The 17,635-nt window shown below is 40.2% G+C and overlaps 1 protein-coding gene across 1 annotated transcript in view; it reads right to left on the bottom strand.

Annotated features, from left to right (window-relative positions):
- Positions 1-17,635, bottom strand: part of Uggt2 (UDP-glucose glycoprotein glucosyltransferase 2) — a 106,541-nt gene that overhangs the window by 49,230 nt on the left and 39,676 nt on the right. Inside the window, exons 16-24 of the mRNA XM_038310088.1 lie at positions 17,233-17,364; positions 14,463-14,627; positions 13,859-13,982; positions 13,671-13,769; positions 8,234-8,325; positions 6,060-6,266; positions 4,964-5,095; positions 879-1,003; positions 278-373 (exon numbers count right to left, since the gene is read on the bottom strand). Of these exons, the coding sequence (XP_038166016.1) occupies positions 278-373; positions 879-1,003; positions 4,964-5,095; positions 6,060-6,266; positions 8,234-8,325; positions 13,671-13,769; positions 13,859-13,982; positions 14,463-14,627; positions 17,233-17,364 (1,172 nt within the window). The remainder of the gene's footprint in view (positions 1-277; positions 374-878; positions 1,004-4,963; positions 5,096-6,059; positions 6,267-8,233; positions 8,326-13,670; positions 13,770-13,858; positions 13,983-14,462; positions 14,628-17,232; positions 17,365-17,635) is intronic.

Below are 17,635 nucleotides of genomic sequence, written 5' to 3'. Positions count from 1 at the left end.
GTGTGTGTGTGTGTGTGTGTTGTGTGTGTTGTGTGTGTGTTAGTAATGTGGTACAAAAAAATCAAACTTGGCCTCATGCATGAAAGGCAAATTCATCCTCTACTACTGAGCTATGTCCTAGATCATTTTTTCTTTATGTTGCTAATTATATTTTTACTGAACAGAGAACTTTTAGGTTTTACTATGCTATAAAATTTAATGGAAATAATGCATGGCAAGGGAAAAGACTGCATGGAATAATTCATAGTAGGAAAATGAGATATTGCTACAGCATTACCTGTGGTTCTCTTTTAGTAACGTGACATCATACCGAGAGGCACGCACTGGCAATGGAGACACCAGTGCATCGATTTTCATCACAAGGTCGCTCATGCTATACAAGCAGAGAAACAATATGTGAGACTTCTAGGAAGAGAAAACTTTGTATTTCATGTTACAGTTGACAACTCTAGAGAGGCCCTTTCTATATGAATGACTATAGCTCCTTCTTACAGAAGTAAATACAAAGGACACACAGTCTCTGGGAAAGGTGAGGCACTCAATACAATAAACATGGATAGTGGAAATTTACAGATGAAGCCAAAGTATAAATAAAAAGTATGAGACCTATGCACACAGTCTCTATGTAAAAAGGCTCCTCTGTGAAATGAGGGGGTGTAACTGGATGAATGCGAAACAGAGAGAAAGAATGGAATAAAGAAACCAACCCCAGCCCTCAGAGCTAAGGGGTGGAGAGTAAATGCATGGGTTGGTCGCCCTCTTCTTCATGTCTTTGTTTGAATCTTGTCTAAATAGTGAAGCATTTTCTAACTGTGAGAGAAAACATCCAAAAACATTATACTCCCAAATGAGTTGCTATAATACCTTTAAATACTTACTCTTTGGAGTCGATTTCCATATTTTCAACAATGTCTTTAATTTTCTCTACCAAATTACTAAATGTTATCTTTTCAATCAAGTGAAAATCTTCTAGGTAGAAATCTTCATGTAAAGGTCCTAAGAACTTGAAACAAAGAAAGTTTTATTGTTGGATATTTTCTGGGAGACATTTGGGAAAACTTTCTCTTTTCATGTTTACTCAATCACACTATCACTGCACTGCCACGAGCATCTTCTGGGAGAGTTATTATTATTGTGCAGCCACTGTCACACTGTGTGTGCAAAGCCCTGTGTAGGACCTGGGGCTGACACGATGGGCTCATATAGGAACGCATTCTATTAACAACATTAGAAGCCATGTCAAGTGGAATGTTGTTTTCTTTAATAGAAAGATTGCAGAGGCTGGTTCCAGACACGTCTTACATGCCCTGCAGCTGCTCTGGAATGAACACTCTTGAATACTCAGGTGGCATCTACTGGAATCTTGCAGACGTGACGTCAGAGGTCTGATAACGCTTCATTGTGAGTATAGATCACAGGGTCTTAACACGGAAACAGGCACTGCATTACTAAAAGCATGCCTGAAAACTTTTTTTTAAACTTTGAGATTTGATATAAATTTAACTTTAAAAGCAGTTTCAATTTTTTTAATTGTTTAGTTATTGCATCTTTTATTGTTTTGTTTTTATCACTGGGCAGATAGGATTGGGAAAGAGTGGAATTTTAGATGCACCATTTCTAATGGCCTGAAAAGTTTTATTATTAACTTAGAATAGGGCCCTCATATCCTAAATTATTTTCTTAAAATGGCGTCTCTCGTTCTGATGAAAGTCACCGGACACTTGCTTCCTTTCAGCCACGTAAGCAAGCACAGCATCAGACAGTAAGGACCTGATTCTTCAGTCTCTATTCTACTTACAGTTGAATGCATTTGCCAAATAATGAAATTTAAATGGTATAAAATCAGATAATATTCAGGGTGGGAAAAAGAACTTTAATAAAATTAAACAATAATAGAATAAAATACATATAGTATTTAAATCTTGATTGCAATATTTTAGAAATGTGATTTTTAAAGTACAGGTAGAATTCTATAATACAGAGCATTACCTGCTTTGACAGCACACTAAGCTCTACTAGAATGTTCATTAACACTGAGTAGGAATCCCTTCGTATGGGCTTATTCTCATGTATGAGTTCATAAAAATCAAGTCTATACGTGAGCCTACAATCTGCCGTTCTCAAATATTTCAAGAGAAAACATGAGTTACTTTTACTGAAAAGTTACCCTGTCGGGGCCTGTTTTAAGTATTCATACAAATGCATATTCAATATCCCCATCAACAGATTGCAGCTCCTATTGTTTGAATAATGAAGCCCAGTTTTACTAAATTTATACAACTCACTGACAACTGAGTCTGAACTTATGGCCGCGTGGCTCAAAGAGTAAGGTTTGCTTTCTCTACTGCTTGCTAGGCCATAATTTTCCACAATTTTTGACTATGTGGTGTGATCAACAGAAACAGAAAACACTAACAGCATATTTAAACATATAGACATCTACTACTTTAGTATTTCTGCAAGAAATTATGTGATCATTAGTTGGGCAAGGGGGCACACCCTTGTAACTCAGCCTCTGGGAAGCCAGGTTTCTATTAAACATATTTTTCATTTATACATTGTTTATTTAACATCAGACATCTGTGAGTTCAAAGCCAGCTTGGTCAACATAGTTCTAGGTCACCCAGAAGTACACAGAGAAGCCATGTCTCAAAAATAAAAATTTAAATGTGGAAAATATGCGATCATTATTGTATTCATATTATTAATCATTTATAATAAATTATAACTCCAAATATTCCTCAACTTTACCATGGGACAGGCTCTATGCTAAATGCACTATTTCAAAGATGAAGCTGTGAGAATGCTAACGATCGGCCCCAGAGACTATGATTATTATTATATTACAGGATAATAAAGATGACATTGTTGCACTGATGTCAGCCGCGGTACTAGTTCTGAAGCACAGTTCCAGTGCCCATCAGCCAGCCCTAGGCAAGGACTCTGACTGGTGTCCTCAGCAGCCCACTCAGACATGCAGCCGAGCCACAGCCGTGCTTATGGTCACCCTCCCACTCCTCCTGGACAAGCCCGTGTGGGTCCCAACAACCTCTCCACCCAGCAGACAGCTTCACTCACAGGAGGTGTGGGTGCCTGTCTGACTACTGCTGTGGACTGTGAGAGAGGGAGGTTTACTACAGCTGTAGGGTTAGTTGTCATTACTACAGCACTGTTAGTGATAGCAGACAACGGTAAAGCATCGGGTGCTGAACACAGCCGTTTACTCAATGGCAACTGCTGAAAGGAAGTGGTGCCATCCCTGAACCTCCACATTGCTTGCTATCAGACTTATAAATACTTATTTTAATAAGCTACCACTTATTAAATGTTTGCTATCAGTTTGTCAAGCAGCATTTTCAGAGCTGCCGGTTGTGATGATGCACACCAGTAGGATCACCAGTTCGAGGCCAGTCTGAGTCAGAGCTGGTTATGAGTCTTTTTTAAAAAGGCTTATTTGTATATATATGTACGTATGTGTGGATCCCTGCAGAGGGCAGAAGGGAGCACTGGATCCCCTGACCTGGTGGTTAGGAGTCACCCAGGTGGGTGCTGGGAGCTAGAACACACTTTTGGAGAACAGAGAAAGCGCTACCCGCTGAGCTGTCTCTCCAACACCAAAAGATACAAGTCAAACAGAGGTGACCAGAGCTCAAAAAAACACGGAAAACTGCAAGAACACATTAAAACTTTTAAGATAATTTGATGTTTTGCCATATGGCACTTTAAGCCAGGTATCTGTCAAACATACCAGCTTATTTAATAAACTTTATAAACAGATTCTAATTTTTACCTAAGTGGCTGGTAAGAAGTAGAATCACACTATCATTCTCAGACACTGAAAAGTGTGTGTCATCTACTCACTGTGTCATTGTTAACAGACCTGCAGCATGTCGGGAGAGAAAGCACGCTGTATACTGCCAGATGGCTCTTGGTAAAGGCAATGGCTGGAAACCCGACAACCTGAGCTCAATGCTGAGGATACAAGTGAAGGAAGGAGAAGTACCTGACAATTACCTCTCTGACTTTCACACAGATGATACAAATATACACAAATATCAAAATAATAATGTCATATAAAATCACAGATGGGATTATAATCACGGCTTTAAGAGAAACAGAAATATCTCTTGTAGAAAAAAGGTAGTTGGAAGGCAACGTGAGTTTTTAGTAGTTCATGTTCACAGCACAACGAGAATGAGCAGGTGCTTTTTTCTTTTCTTTTTTTGGATTTTTTGAGACAGGGTTTCTCTGTAGCTCTGGAGCCTGTCCTGGAGCTAGCTCTTATAGACCAGGCTGGTCTCGAACTCACAGAGATCCGCCTGCCTCTGCCTCCCGAGTGCTGGGATTAAAAGCATGCGCCACCACCGCCTGGCTTGAGTATGTTCTTCAATAGCTTGTAAAAGATCGCTAATATGTGACAATCTATATATGCATATTCAGAATTCACAAAACTAGCTGTCATGTGACATAAGAATTTCAGAGAAAGGCACAGAAAAAAACGAGGTAATATGCTTTGTACCCTGTCCACAACACCGATGTCTAAAGACGTAATGGTGTGTTGCTATTAGAACAGAGGAAGCTGGGTGCACAGAGCACACTCTGCTCTCCATAGCTGCCGGCAGGATGGTGCCGTGTCACAGCTCGGGGAGGGGAGCGGTAGTGGGTTCTGGTCCCATGTCACAGCTCGGGGAGGGGAGCGGTAGTGGGTTCTGGTCCCATGTCACAGCTCGGGGAGGGGAGCGGTAGTGGGTTCTGGTCCCATGTCACAGCTCGGGGAGGAGAGCGGTAGTGGGTTCTGGTCCAATGTCACAGCTCGGGGAGGGGAGCGGTAGTGGGTTCTGGTCCCATTTTCTTTGTCCAGAGCTCTAGCTAGGACGTAACACACGAGTGCATGTCACTATGTTGGGTCTCTGGTCACAGCACCAGTGTCCACTAAAAAGGAGACATCTCTTCTTCTACTTACTCTCCCATTGCTGACAATACCAGTTTTGCCAGGTTGCAGTTTAAGTACATCTTGACAGAAGAACTGGTGAGTTCGGAAAATATTTACTCCAATGGTGTTATATTTTTTCTCAAAAGCATTGTTATCCATCTCCTAAGGTACAAGTTAAAAAAGAAAAAAAATGAAAAAACAGGAAAAAAACAAGTTAAAAATGATGAAACTATTAAAAATGAATAAGATGATGAAGTAACAGTAAAATTAATCTATATAAATCCCACATTATTAACATTAATAAAATTATGCAAATTTTGATTAAAATATAATTTTCTTTTGAAACAGCATTTTAAAGAGATCATTTTTATCAAATCATTCACAAAACCATTAAATCTTGTTATAAATGCACATAGTTATAAATTAGCAATTATTTGACCATTTCAGGGAGATTTGTAGAGCATCATAATGTTTGAGAACATCAGTTTAACTAAAATTTAAACATAAAATTGAAATGTTTATTAAATTCTAAACTCAGTATCTCTCATGTTTGATGCTCTTAAATAGGAGTGTTTATGATAGAAATACTGCATCTTACCTGAGTGTACAAATATGCATTTAAACAATGCAGTATTTAAAATTTCTCTCAAAAAATTATAAGGATATTCATAGAAAATCAACCAGAAAAAGGTTTTATATAGCTTCATACTGAGGTACACTTTTCCCTATTAGTACTTTACCGACTTTAAAATATATACAATACACCTTGGTGTGTTCTATTTGAGTACAATTAAGAGGCCTTCGGTCTGAAATTTTAGCAAGTTCCCACGCGCTCTATGATGATCGAAATGTTCCATTGCACCATTCAATATGGTAACCATGGCATTTGAAATTAGCACTTAAAATATGGCTATCATAAAAAACAAATTCACCTTCTAAGTGTATAATAGCCATACCTAACCCATGCTGAAGTCTACAGCCAGGACCCCTGGACACTGTCTACAGCCAGGACCCCTGGACACTGTCTACAGCCAGGACTCCTGGACACTGTCTACAGCCTGGGTCCCTAGACACTGTTTACAGCCTGGATCCCTAGACACTGTCTACACACAATTATTTTACTGACCATAGTAAGAAATGTCTTAATTTTTTCTCCAGAATAAATTGCTTCAGCAGTTTCTTCTTTTGCCAGTTTTCTGAGAAATCTTCTCAAAAGGCTGTTTTTATGTGTTAGAAAAGCTGCCAAAATTCCTCTAGAAATGACTGTGTTTTCTTCATTTATCTTTGATGTGGGGTTATAGATGACCCCCAACCGACTATGAACACTCGTTTCCTGCAAAACACATTGACAGTTTAGAAGATCAGTACAGTACTGGAGACACCCTGGTACAGCTGAACAGGCTTCTTGGCTGTCAAGTTTTTTGACCTTATCTTGTACCTGTTTTTACTTTTTGACTTCCTATGACAATTATAACAAATGAGTAGTTACCACCACAGCAGCCAGAGAGGCGATCATTTAGTAACTATCCAGTTCTTCTTTTGTAGAAATATCTTTGGTAATAAAATATTTAGTCACTCTGTGAGTATATAAAAGAATACATAAAGTATATAAAACATAAACGCAGAATTCAATTCTGCATAAACATAAACGACTTAAGGTCAAGAAACTGAGCACTACCAGTAATCCAGACAGCGCTCCTCTCCTCAGTTATAACACACCCTCCCTTTCCTAAAACCACCATTACTGCCATTTATAACAGTCTCTTCATTTCTTAGTCCCTTAATTTCTAACACCAAACACTCAACCTTCTTCAGATTTCATGTAAGTGGATTAACATAGCATGTGACATTTGGTCCTCTCTCACCAATCAACGCAATGAGAGTTCATCAATACTATTACTGTGTCTACCTACCTACCTACCTAAGCTCACATGAATAAGCACACTAAACTGGAAGTCCTAATATGTGTGCATAGACGGTATGGGCAGACTCATGCGGGCGGGCCCTGTCCGTTGCCCCAGCCTCTGTGAGCTCATTTAAGTCTTGCTCGCTCATCTTTCTACCGCCTATTCTGGAGACAGCCACCGTATTGTGAGCACATTTAAGCAACACAAAACCAAGTTTATGTGGGAATGGAATAAAGCATTTGGCCCATTTGCCGATCGGCAGGTAAGTGTGCCATCTAAGCAGGATGATATTTAGTTCCTGCCAAGAGCTCAGATGGTGCAACTGAAGATGAATCTTCATGAGAGGCCTAATCCATAACCTCTTACCTAAGATGCTCTTGAACCAGTCAATCACAGAAACAGGTGAAATCAATCACTGTTTTAAGTCATTTTTAAAAATAATTTTCTATATAGCAATAAACTTACAATGAGCTAATATAAAAACGTTATAAAACATTTTGACTTATTTCTTAATTTTTAAATATAGATATACATGCTCCCTTAGAAATACAGACATTCATTTTAAAAGTACCCTAAAGGCTGCTATGCTCACCATTATACCACCAAGGCAGGGAAGTCAGGAGCATGAGGGGTTGGTCCACCCACTCAGACAGTGTACCTGAGCTAATGGGAGCTCACCAAACCAGCTGGACTGGGACTGAAGGAGCATGGAATCAAACTGAACCCTCTGAATGTGGCTGACGATTGGGGCAGACTGAGAAGCCATTGATAATGGCACTGGGATTTGTCTCTGCTGCATGCACTGGCTCTTTGGGATCCTAGTCTATTTGGATTCATACCTTCCTAAGCCTGGATGGAGGGGGGAGGGCCTTGGACTTCCCACAGGGCAGGGTACCCTGCCCTATCTTAGGACTGGAGGGGGAGAAGGGGGAGGAGGAGGGAGGGAGCTGGAGGGAAGTGAGAGGAGGGGAAGAAGTGGATACTTTGATTGGTATCATTTATAAAGTAATAAAAAATAATCTGCTGAAAAAAAGTACCCTGAAATACAGAAGCCACTCCTTCTAACAACTGACTTATAATTACTTAAAAAAGAAAAGTTTAAAGTTAATATAGCTTGCCATAGTTTTGGTAAGACAAATTGACTAAGTTTTCTTAATCTGGGAGAGAAAGTGCTAACTAATTATGTGATAAAAACTGCTATCACTAGCTGTTGCTAGTAAAACACACTTTTGAGCTCATGGAGACAAGGAGGCTTTTCTGGACACTCTCCAGTTTTAAGTGGAGCGTCTTATGTCGATTCCTGACATGGTCTCTCTGATGCTGTGCACTAAACAAAAGAATTTGACTGTTTAACACGGAGGGGAATAACAACTTAGGAAGAGTATCTACTCACCATGTGCTCTAATGCAGAAAACAGCAGTTTTCTCCCAGATGGTACATCAAAATCAGCAACAATCCACAGAGTGACTGCAGACAGTACATTATCTGAAAATTTCAAATAGTAAAGTAAAATTAATTTTTTCTAAAAGCAAACTAAAAGGAAAAGATATTTTCTGGTTAGAAATCCCCACAGAATAACAATCCAGAGTCAATCAAAAACAGCACTTTGAACTCTCTTGCTGTTGGATTATGTTACCACACACACTGCATATATATGCACGTGCATACGCTATCTGGGGACAGTCACGGGAATGTCCACCAGGAGAGACAGCTGTCTTATGTTTTTCATGGTTCCGGGGCTATAAAGTGAAACTGTTACTGGTATACGGTTTGTTTGTTTGGGGGGGGGGGGGGCAGCATGTTGTTTATTTGTTTATACACATGAAGACTTTCAGTGAATACAGAAAATGGCAAAAGTGATTTCCGGTTATCATTATTTAACCTCCACTTGTAGACAGAGATAATCTGGAACCCAGAGGCAGAAACAGTTTTTCATGTGTGCATGCAGGCACACGTTTGTTTGTGAGTGCATGTATACAAGCATGTATAACCGTCAGGCGTCAACCTCATGTGCTTCTGAGGCGCAGTCCAGCTCTTTCTGAGACAGAGGCTCCCTCTGGCACAGAGATCACCAATTAGACAAGGCTGCTTAGCCAGGAGCCTCTGGATCTCCTCACAGAGCTGGGATGAGACACAATAGTGGGTTCCTGGGATACAATTAAGGTCCTCATGCTTGCTTTGGGGACACAATGGATTGAGCTTTCGCTAAGCTCCATTTTCAATCTGATGCCATAGTTAAAATGATTATAATTCACCCAGCATCAGTACATAGCACACAAAATGGTACTTCTAGGGCTGCCAGTGCGACCCACAGAAAAACTTTCTTCAGACCAGGTGACTAATTCAAAACAATTATTAAAAAACAAAAACCCGACGTATTAAATGCTGAATATATTTGAAGGTACAATTATTATCACACTAAGCACTATTTATAATAAAATAACTTTAGAAATAAGAGAGAAAAAATCTATTAAAAAGGATGATAGCCACCAAGATCCTCCCTGACTCACCCTGTTCTCTGTGGGGCGGGGGAAGAGGCTAATCTCCTGCAGCCACCAGGAGCCATGACTCACAGTGAGGCCCTCACATCCTCCTTAAGGAAGTGAGAAGAATTCTGACTCCACCTAGGCATCTCACAGTTCCTAAGCCCAGAGTATTTCAAGTGTAAAACCCTCAAAATCATAGCGTTTCTTATTCATGATAAAGGTAGACATGATAAAATTTCAGCTAATATTCCTTTAATTTGGAAGAGATTTAATGAAATTAGGTACTTCAGGCTAATTTGGCATAATTCCCAGAGACTTCTAAAATATAACCTAACCTGGTCTCTGCCTCTTTGTCTTCATTTGACCCAGCCAAGGTCCCAGTCTGCTACTACTAGGATGGGAACACACTATGTTTTATTATATGTTGGATTTCTTAAAAGAGGTGAAATTTGAATTCAATCTCCAGAATTTTAAAACCGTACCCATCCCCTGCACCGCTAGGTCACTCTGATTGCTTGGCCACCACCACTCACACGTTACAACCCCCGCAGTCTTCCGCCATCTCTTCCTTAGCCGCTCTCATGGAGGAGAAACCTCTCTGCCGCGTGTTTCACCTCTATCAACCCCCGCAGTCTTTCACTAGAAACCTCTGGCCACGCTGGCCAGAGACCTCAGATCCTCTCCTCCATCCTTCCTGTCAATCACTGTTCCTGCTTGTCAGCTCCCAATATCTACAAACAGTTCCATACTGGATCCTCGTGGGCACCGAGACAGGGTCTGAGAAGCATTCCAGAGCAGGCAACCCATAGCCATCACAAACTCCTAAGATTTAGAGAGGGCAACAGAACCCAAGAAACAGAAACCCCAACCAACAAGTCCAGATACTGACACCTAGAATTACAATCATCCTAGGGCCCAGCAACCCTACCACAGCAGGCCCTAAGTATTGCCACATAGCTCAAGCACAAGACAAAAACCTTAAAATGGCCTTTATGATTATGACAGAGGTCCTTAAAGAGGAAATGAATAAACTGTTGGTTGGGTTTTCTGTTCCTTGGATTCTGTTGCCCTCTCTAAATCCAAGAGGGGGTGGTGTACACCTTTAATCCCAGTATATGGGAGGTAGAGGCAGGCAGATCTCTGTGAGTTCTAGGACACCCTGGTCTACAAAGTGAGTTCCAGGACACTCAGGGCTGTTACACAGAGAAACCATGTCTTGATAAACCAAAACCAAACCAAACCAAACCAAACCAAACCAAACCAAACCAAACCAAACAAACAAACTAAAGAATTGAACACCTAGACATAAATCCACATACCTATGGACACCAGAGTTTTGATAAAGAATCCAGAAACACACACTGGTTAAAAGACAGCCTCTTTAACAAATGGTGCTAAATGAAACACATGGCTGCACGTAGAAGAATCCAAACAGATCCATACTTACCAATCTGCACAAAACTTTACTTCAAATGGATCAAAAACCTCAACATAAAACATTATAAAATAAACCCAATAGAAGAAGAAGTTTGGAATAACCTTGAATGCATTGACACAGGAGAAAACTTTCTGAACAGAACACCATTAGCATAGGCACTAAGATAAAAAATTAATAAATTGGACCTCATGAAACAGAAAAGCTTCTACGAGACAATGACACCATTGTATGGACAAGGCAGCAACCTTCAGAATGGCAATTTTTTACCACTTACATACTTGAGAGAAAGCTAATATTCAATGTATAAAGAATTAAAAAATTAGATTATCAAAAAATAAATAACCCAGCTTAAAACTGCAGTACAGATAGATCTAAATTCTAAAGGAAAATTCTCAAAAGAGGAAACTCAAATGGCAAGGAAATACTTAAAGAAATGTTTAACATCTTTAGTAATCAGGGAAATACAAATAAAAATTACTTTGAGATTTCATTTTTTTACCTGTCAGATTGGCCTGTATCAATAAAACATGTAAACAGTCACGCTGGCAAGGATGTGGAACAAGGGGAATACGCATCCATTGCTCATGGGAGTGCCGACTTGTACAGTCACTATGGAAGCCAGCACAGGGGCTCCTCAGGGAAACGGGAATCATCCACCTCAAGAGTCAGCAGCACCACTGTTGGACGTGACCCAACTGATGCTTCCTGCCATCATCACATGGATGCTTGCCCAAACACGCTCACTGCTGCTCTATTCATAATATCTAAACACCAAAACAACCTAGATGTCCCTCAATAGACAAATGAATAAAGAAAACGTGGTATATTTACACAATGGAATATAATAACCATTAAAAAAATGAAACCTGCAGGTAAATAGGTGGAACTAGAAAAAAAATCACCTCCAGTGAGTCAACGCAGAACCAGAAAGAGAAATATGGCATGCATTCACTTCTGTGTGGATGTTAGCTGTTAAATCAATGACCACTAAGATACAATCTATAGAACCACAGAGGATAGGTAAGAGATTGGGAGAAGAACTGAATTATTCTAAGAAGGGCAAATAGAATAGCTAGATGTGGACGGAGGGGTCGGGACTGGAAGGGGAGGGAAGAGGGGAGAGACAACTAAAGTTAAGGGCATTTGAGGGGTAGTATGGGAACTAATATAGTACAAGTTCTCACACAGACACACACCCGTCTATGAAGGTGACGTAAATGGAATAACTGAATAATGGGGGAACTATAACCCCAGCTGGACATCTCTTATCACCAAATGGAGACTCCACCTCTGGCATTAGATTATATCTAATGGAGTTGCTGGTCAAAGGGGGGTCCTCTAGGAACCCCCAAACCACCCAGGGTATTGCCAAGACTATTGGTTGTTCTCCACAAATCCTATTGCTGAATTAACTCAGTGAACATGGAGAGGTCAAGCTGGTGCCCACCGAGCCTTCACCTATAGATGAAGAACTCCAGCAAGGCCTATAACACAGCAGGACCAATGCACATTTGAACTCATGGAGACCGAGTCAGCATGCCCTGGGCCTGCATGAGTCTGGTCCTCACGGTGTCCTACAGCTGAGAATAGAAGTAGACATACAAGTCCAAATCCTAAACTCAGAAGCTATCTCTAATTGATAGCCACCCATAGAGAGAATTTAGTTTCTCCCAGTGGACTCTCACTAAGTACAGACACCACTTTTAAGGTCAGGCCCGATGTCTAGCAGTAGATGGCCAACACAAAGTGAACTCAATGGTAGTTTTAGACTTCTTTCTTTTCTTTCTTTCTTTCTTTCTTTCTTTCTTTCTTTCTTTCTTTCTTTCTTTCTTTCTTTCTTTTCTCTCTCTCTCTCTCTCTCTCTCTCTCTCTCTCTCTCTCTCTCTCTCTCTCTCTCTCTCTCCCTCCCTCCCTCCCTCCTTCCTTCCTTTCTCTTTTTTTGGTCTCATAATGCTTTGTCTGGGCATCTTTTTTTCCTTTCCCCTTAACCTAGAGAGCTTTCGCGTATGTATTACGGTTCCTGATTTGGTGTTTTTAGCCATTCTGTGTGTGCTAATATATGTGTCTCTGAATCCATATGTGCTTCTTAGGCTTTTTCTTTGGTTCTTTGTTTTTCATGTTCGCTTTGTCTTATTGAGGCTTGTCTGTTTTTATTTTATATTCTTTTCCTTTCCTTTTTTTCATCTTTTAAAAGTTGTCTGTTTGTTTTCTAATGAGAAAGAAGAAAAGATGTGGGTTTGGTTTGGATGGGTGTGGAAGACCTGGGAAGAGTTGAGGGAGGGAAAATCATGATCAGAATATATTGTATGGAAAAGCCCATCTCAATTAAAATAAAAAGAGGGGAAAAACAAACAAACAAACAAACTTCAGAGTAGAGGAGACCGTGCAGACCATGCAGACCTAAGCTAAGCATGTTCTATTCGCCTTTTGAACACTCAGCTGCACCCTAACAAACCTGGGCCTCTCTCTTCGCTCCTTACTCTTTAGTCTCTCTCTTCTATCTCTGATCCCCAACTTCAGAAAGACATGCAGGTTTTGTTGAATTATAAAGTAGAAATCCTATAATCTCCTCTAATATAGAGATTGCATTTTTATTCATGGACTCATTAAAATAGCTTTGAATAGGTTGTATTACTTTTTTTAAATGGTAAAAATGGGCTAATATACTTTTCTAAGAAAATTAAGAGACCACAGATGAACTTCTGCTACATAAATGATTAATGAGGTTAAGAGGGATGTTTTCCCCATTTTAAAAATCGTTAAATTCTAATAACTTATAAACTGACAAATTGAAACCCAAGCCCCTAGTTAAAAATAGAAACATAGTAACATTTATTTTTCAAGTGCCTTTCTAAAGTTATGTTTTATTACTTTAGAAATAAATTACAGGAAAGTACGCGCATTACCTTCTTGGGTTAAGTAATGCATGCTTTTTGCAATCACAGCACTCTTATCTTGTGAATCCAAGAAAGAGAAAGTGGAGAAATCTTCAATATCAGCAGTTACTGAAATAACAGATGTTTAATAACAAATTACTGAAACAGTCACACAATAAGCATTAAACACAATAAACAGTACAAGAATGGCTATTTACCTGATGAAGATAATAAATTAAGGTACTGTGGTTTAGTGTGTAAAATCAAAGAATTCAAACGGGGTACTACATTATTCTTATCCATCAGGAAATCAATTGCATTGATTTCATCACTTAATATTCCCTAAAATAGAAAAAAAATCACTTTATTAAGATGGACAACTTATATGCACATTGCTGTTATGTAATTCACATAAATATACATAATTTCAAATAAATTTTAAAAGCATGTAATTTAGGGTTACTATAATAAGCTTTCTATACAATTATAAATATTCAAATCTATATTTATTTACCTATATAAATTTAATTATGATTAGTAAATGATCAGGCTTAAAATTTTTATATTACATATGTCATTAAAATATTCAATACAAGAACTGGAGAGATGCTCAACATTTAAGAGCACTGGCTGCTCTTCCAGAGGACCTGGGTTTGATTCCCAGCAACCACACAGCAGCTGACAGCTGTCTATAACTTCAGTTCCAGGGGATCTAGCACCCTCTCTCACACAGATGTATTCAGGAAATACACCAATGCACATAAGATAAATAAATATTTAAAACTTCTCAATATGATTATAAATATTCATGTGCACACCTACCATAAACACATCTCTCTGCAGATGCACAAAGGCATCCATCATCTTCTCCAGGACAGCCCCTCTCAGGTCTTCAGGACTTGTCTCTTTGAGGTCAAAGGGTTCACCATTATAAAGAGCTTGAGGCAAAGGACCTAGGCCAGTCATGTTGTAAAAGCTTGTTCCCACCTGTTTAGTAAAGATACCAAATGTCAAAAAATAGAGCTATTTGAAAAATAAGTGTTAAATACAGAAATGGTGATATAGTTTTATGTTATATAAAAACCTGTAAATTTTGTTATTTATAACTTTGTATGTAAAAGAAAGCTATGTACCCACATACAGCAAGAATCAGAAAGTGTCTTCTGTCAAGGTCTAGCTTGTGAATATTTTAGGCTTTGTCAACCTTTTATCTCTGCTGCAAGGAACTCTTGTTAGCAGGAGACTTGCAGATGCTTCATGAGCAGTTTTTGGCTGTCCCAAAAGTTATTTACAGAAGCAGGCAGGGTGATTCTGCTGATCTTTGATGTTCAATATAACATTTACTTAAAACCAAAACATTTATTTATGGTACAGACTATTTTTATTATTATTAATAATTTATTTGATAAACACTTCTTGATTCAGTCCATGAGAATTACATCACCCACACTGAAAATATATCTGAATGCTGTTCCTCAAGAAGTTCACCGAATACTTACAAATTAAAGCAAGGTTCCCAAGGGGCCCACAAAGGGGTCATTGAACAAGTCTGAGCATGAAGAGGAAGGGTAGGGAAGGCTCCTGTTAGACAAGGCCACAGAAGCCCGAAAGATGACGAATGAGACTCCCAGGAAGACAGAATGGAGAAAGGCAGCCGAGTGAAGGGACAGCAGGGACCAGCTAGAAGGGAACTGAGAATCTGGCACTAGGTGACAGAAACACCAGGTGTGAAATGCCAGGTACTGTCCGCTCGTGGCCACAGAGCTTAAGTCAGAAGTCAGCTCACAGCGGTCCTCAGTGCAGACAGTCGACGCTAAGGCTTAGGATTAGAACCAACATTCTCACACGGAGTCTAAGAAACTAAGTACAAAGTCAGTGGAGAATCCGAGTGGGGATATCCAGCCCGTAGCGGTAGTCTGCCACTCTGCGCATGCGGGAACAGACGCGGAGTAAAGTCAACCCCCACGTCAAATGGCTGCCGTAGTTTACAGCTTCAACTGTACCCAAATCCGTGTGACCGAGAGTCTGAGATCTTAACCACAGTGCTGTCTTATGCCTGCACTTACTGGACATCTGCTGTACGAAATGCTGATGAATGCATGTAAATAACATGAGTACCATCTTACATGAACTTCTACTGTGACATGACACGAGCAGTTCTATCTAAACGAAGGTTCAATGACAAGTATATGGTCGTACTCTTTATTTTAAAGAGGACACAGCAGCAGCACTGGAAACTGGGCTGGGATCCACTGCAGTGGTATGAGACCAGAACGGTGAAGCAGGCGAGGACAGTTGTCAGGGATGGTTCCACGCAGAACTGACACAACTTGAAGGCCGTTTGGGAGGAGGTAAAGCAAACAAAAAGTTCAGGGTGCCTACCATGCTTCCAGACACACCACGGGCTTTGTTTTTAGAAGCTTTTGACTTCATGTTTATGGGAAATCCTCTAAGCAGATAAATGCTTGTTTCACTGCCCCTTCCTCTTGTTGATGTCTGTGTGTGTGTGTGTGTGTGTGTGTGTGTGTGTGTGTGCGCGCGCGCGTGCATATGTGTACTTGTGTTTGTGTGTTATGGGTGCACGCATGAGCACAGGCACATGGGAATGGATATCAGAAGCTAATGCTGGGTATCTTATCTCAATTTGAGACAAGGTCTCTCACTGAGCCGAAGCTCATCCATTTGGCTGGAGTGGTAGGCCAGTTAACCCCAGGGCCCTGCCTCCTGCACTTCCCTCCCAGGCATGTGCTGCATTCTCAGCTTCTCATTTCTCAATACAAGATCGGGGATCTGAACTTGGGTCCTCAGGCTGGCACAGCAGACACTTCACCACCTGAGCCATCTCCCAGCCCTGATGCATGTGTGCTGACTTTTAAAGATACCCCTGCTGGAAATACAGGTCCTCTTTTTCCCTCCAATGCACAACTTCTAATTAAGCAACCTATATTTCCAAATATTAATTACTAAAGATAAACAAGTGACATAATTCTACACTTAAAGCCTATATGTCTCTTTTGACCTACAGATACATATTTTCAATGTATCATTTCACATATCTAAGTTCACAGGCATCTCAAATACTGGACTTGAAAAGCTAAAATTGGGACTGGCTAAATGACTCAGCAGTTAAGAGCACTAGCTGCTTTTCCAGAGGTCCTGAGTTCAGTTCCCAGCACCCACATGATGGCTCACAGCCATTACGATAGGATCTGGTGCCGTCTTCTGCCTCCAGCTGTGTATGCAGACAGAGCACTCCTACATAAAAATAAGTAATAAAAAAGAGAAGCTGAAATTATCTTCCATTACGTTTTGGTGGTGAGAGACCTTAAAATCTTCATTAGCATCTTCAAGCATAAAATATATTGGGATTACACTAACTCCACGTCTAACAGATCTCTTACCTTTATTCTTCTGGTCTAACTGAAATGTTTTGTTCTTCACTGATAGCTTCCACATCCTCCCCGCTCCCACGACTCTCTGGTACCTTTGTACTCTGCAGCTAGGAGCCCCGTAGCTTAGATCCCACATGGCAGAAGGTCCTGTGGTGCTACTCTGTGCCTGGCACTTCCCTTCATACAATGTCCAGTCTTACCGCTCTTCTTCTGTCGTATTTGGAATGGGTTCCCAAAATATCCAAAATGTCAGCATAAGGGCATTTATTTTGGAGAACACTCTTCACGTCATCCACAGTGAGTACACGACGACCCTTCACTTTTTGGAACATCTGTGGAAACAGAGACATATTTATTGTTATGGCACTAAGTTCTCTTCCTCTAAGAGTATAACTGTATTTGCAAAATAGAGAACATGTTTTGTAAATTCTTTCAGTCTGTTGATTTTGAAGCAGGGTCACAGGTACCCCAGGCTGGCCTCAAGTTCACCACATAGCCAAAGACGACCTAGAACTGATGCCCTCTTCCTCCTTGGTGCTGTGACACAGGCATGTATTGGATCTCGTTTCTGCAGTTAGGGGTTAAGCCTGGGGCTCCATGTAT

This window comes from Arvicola amphibius, chromosome 13, assembly GCF_903992535.2.
Source record: "Arvicola amphibius chromosome 13, mArvAmp1.2, whole genome shotgun sequence".
NCBI classification, from domain to species: Eukaryota; Metazoa; Chordata; class Mammalia; order Rodentia; family Cricetidae; genus Arvicola; species Arvicola amphibius.
The sequence above is the reverse complement of the archived record's forward strand: the minus strand, read 5'-3'. Positions and strand labels throughout refer to the sequence as shown.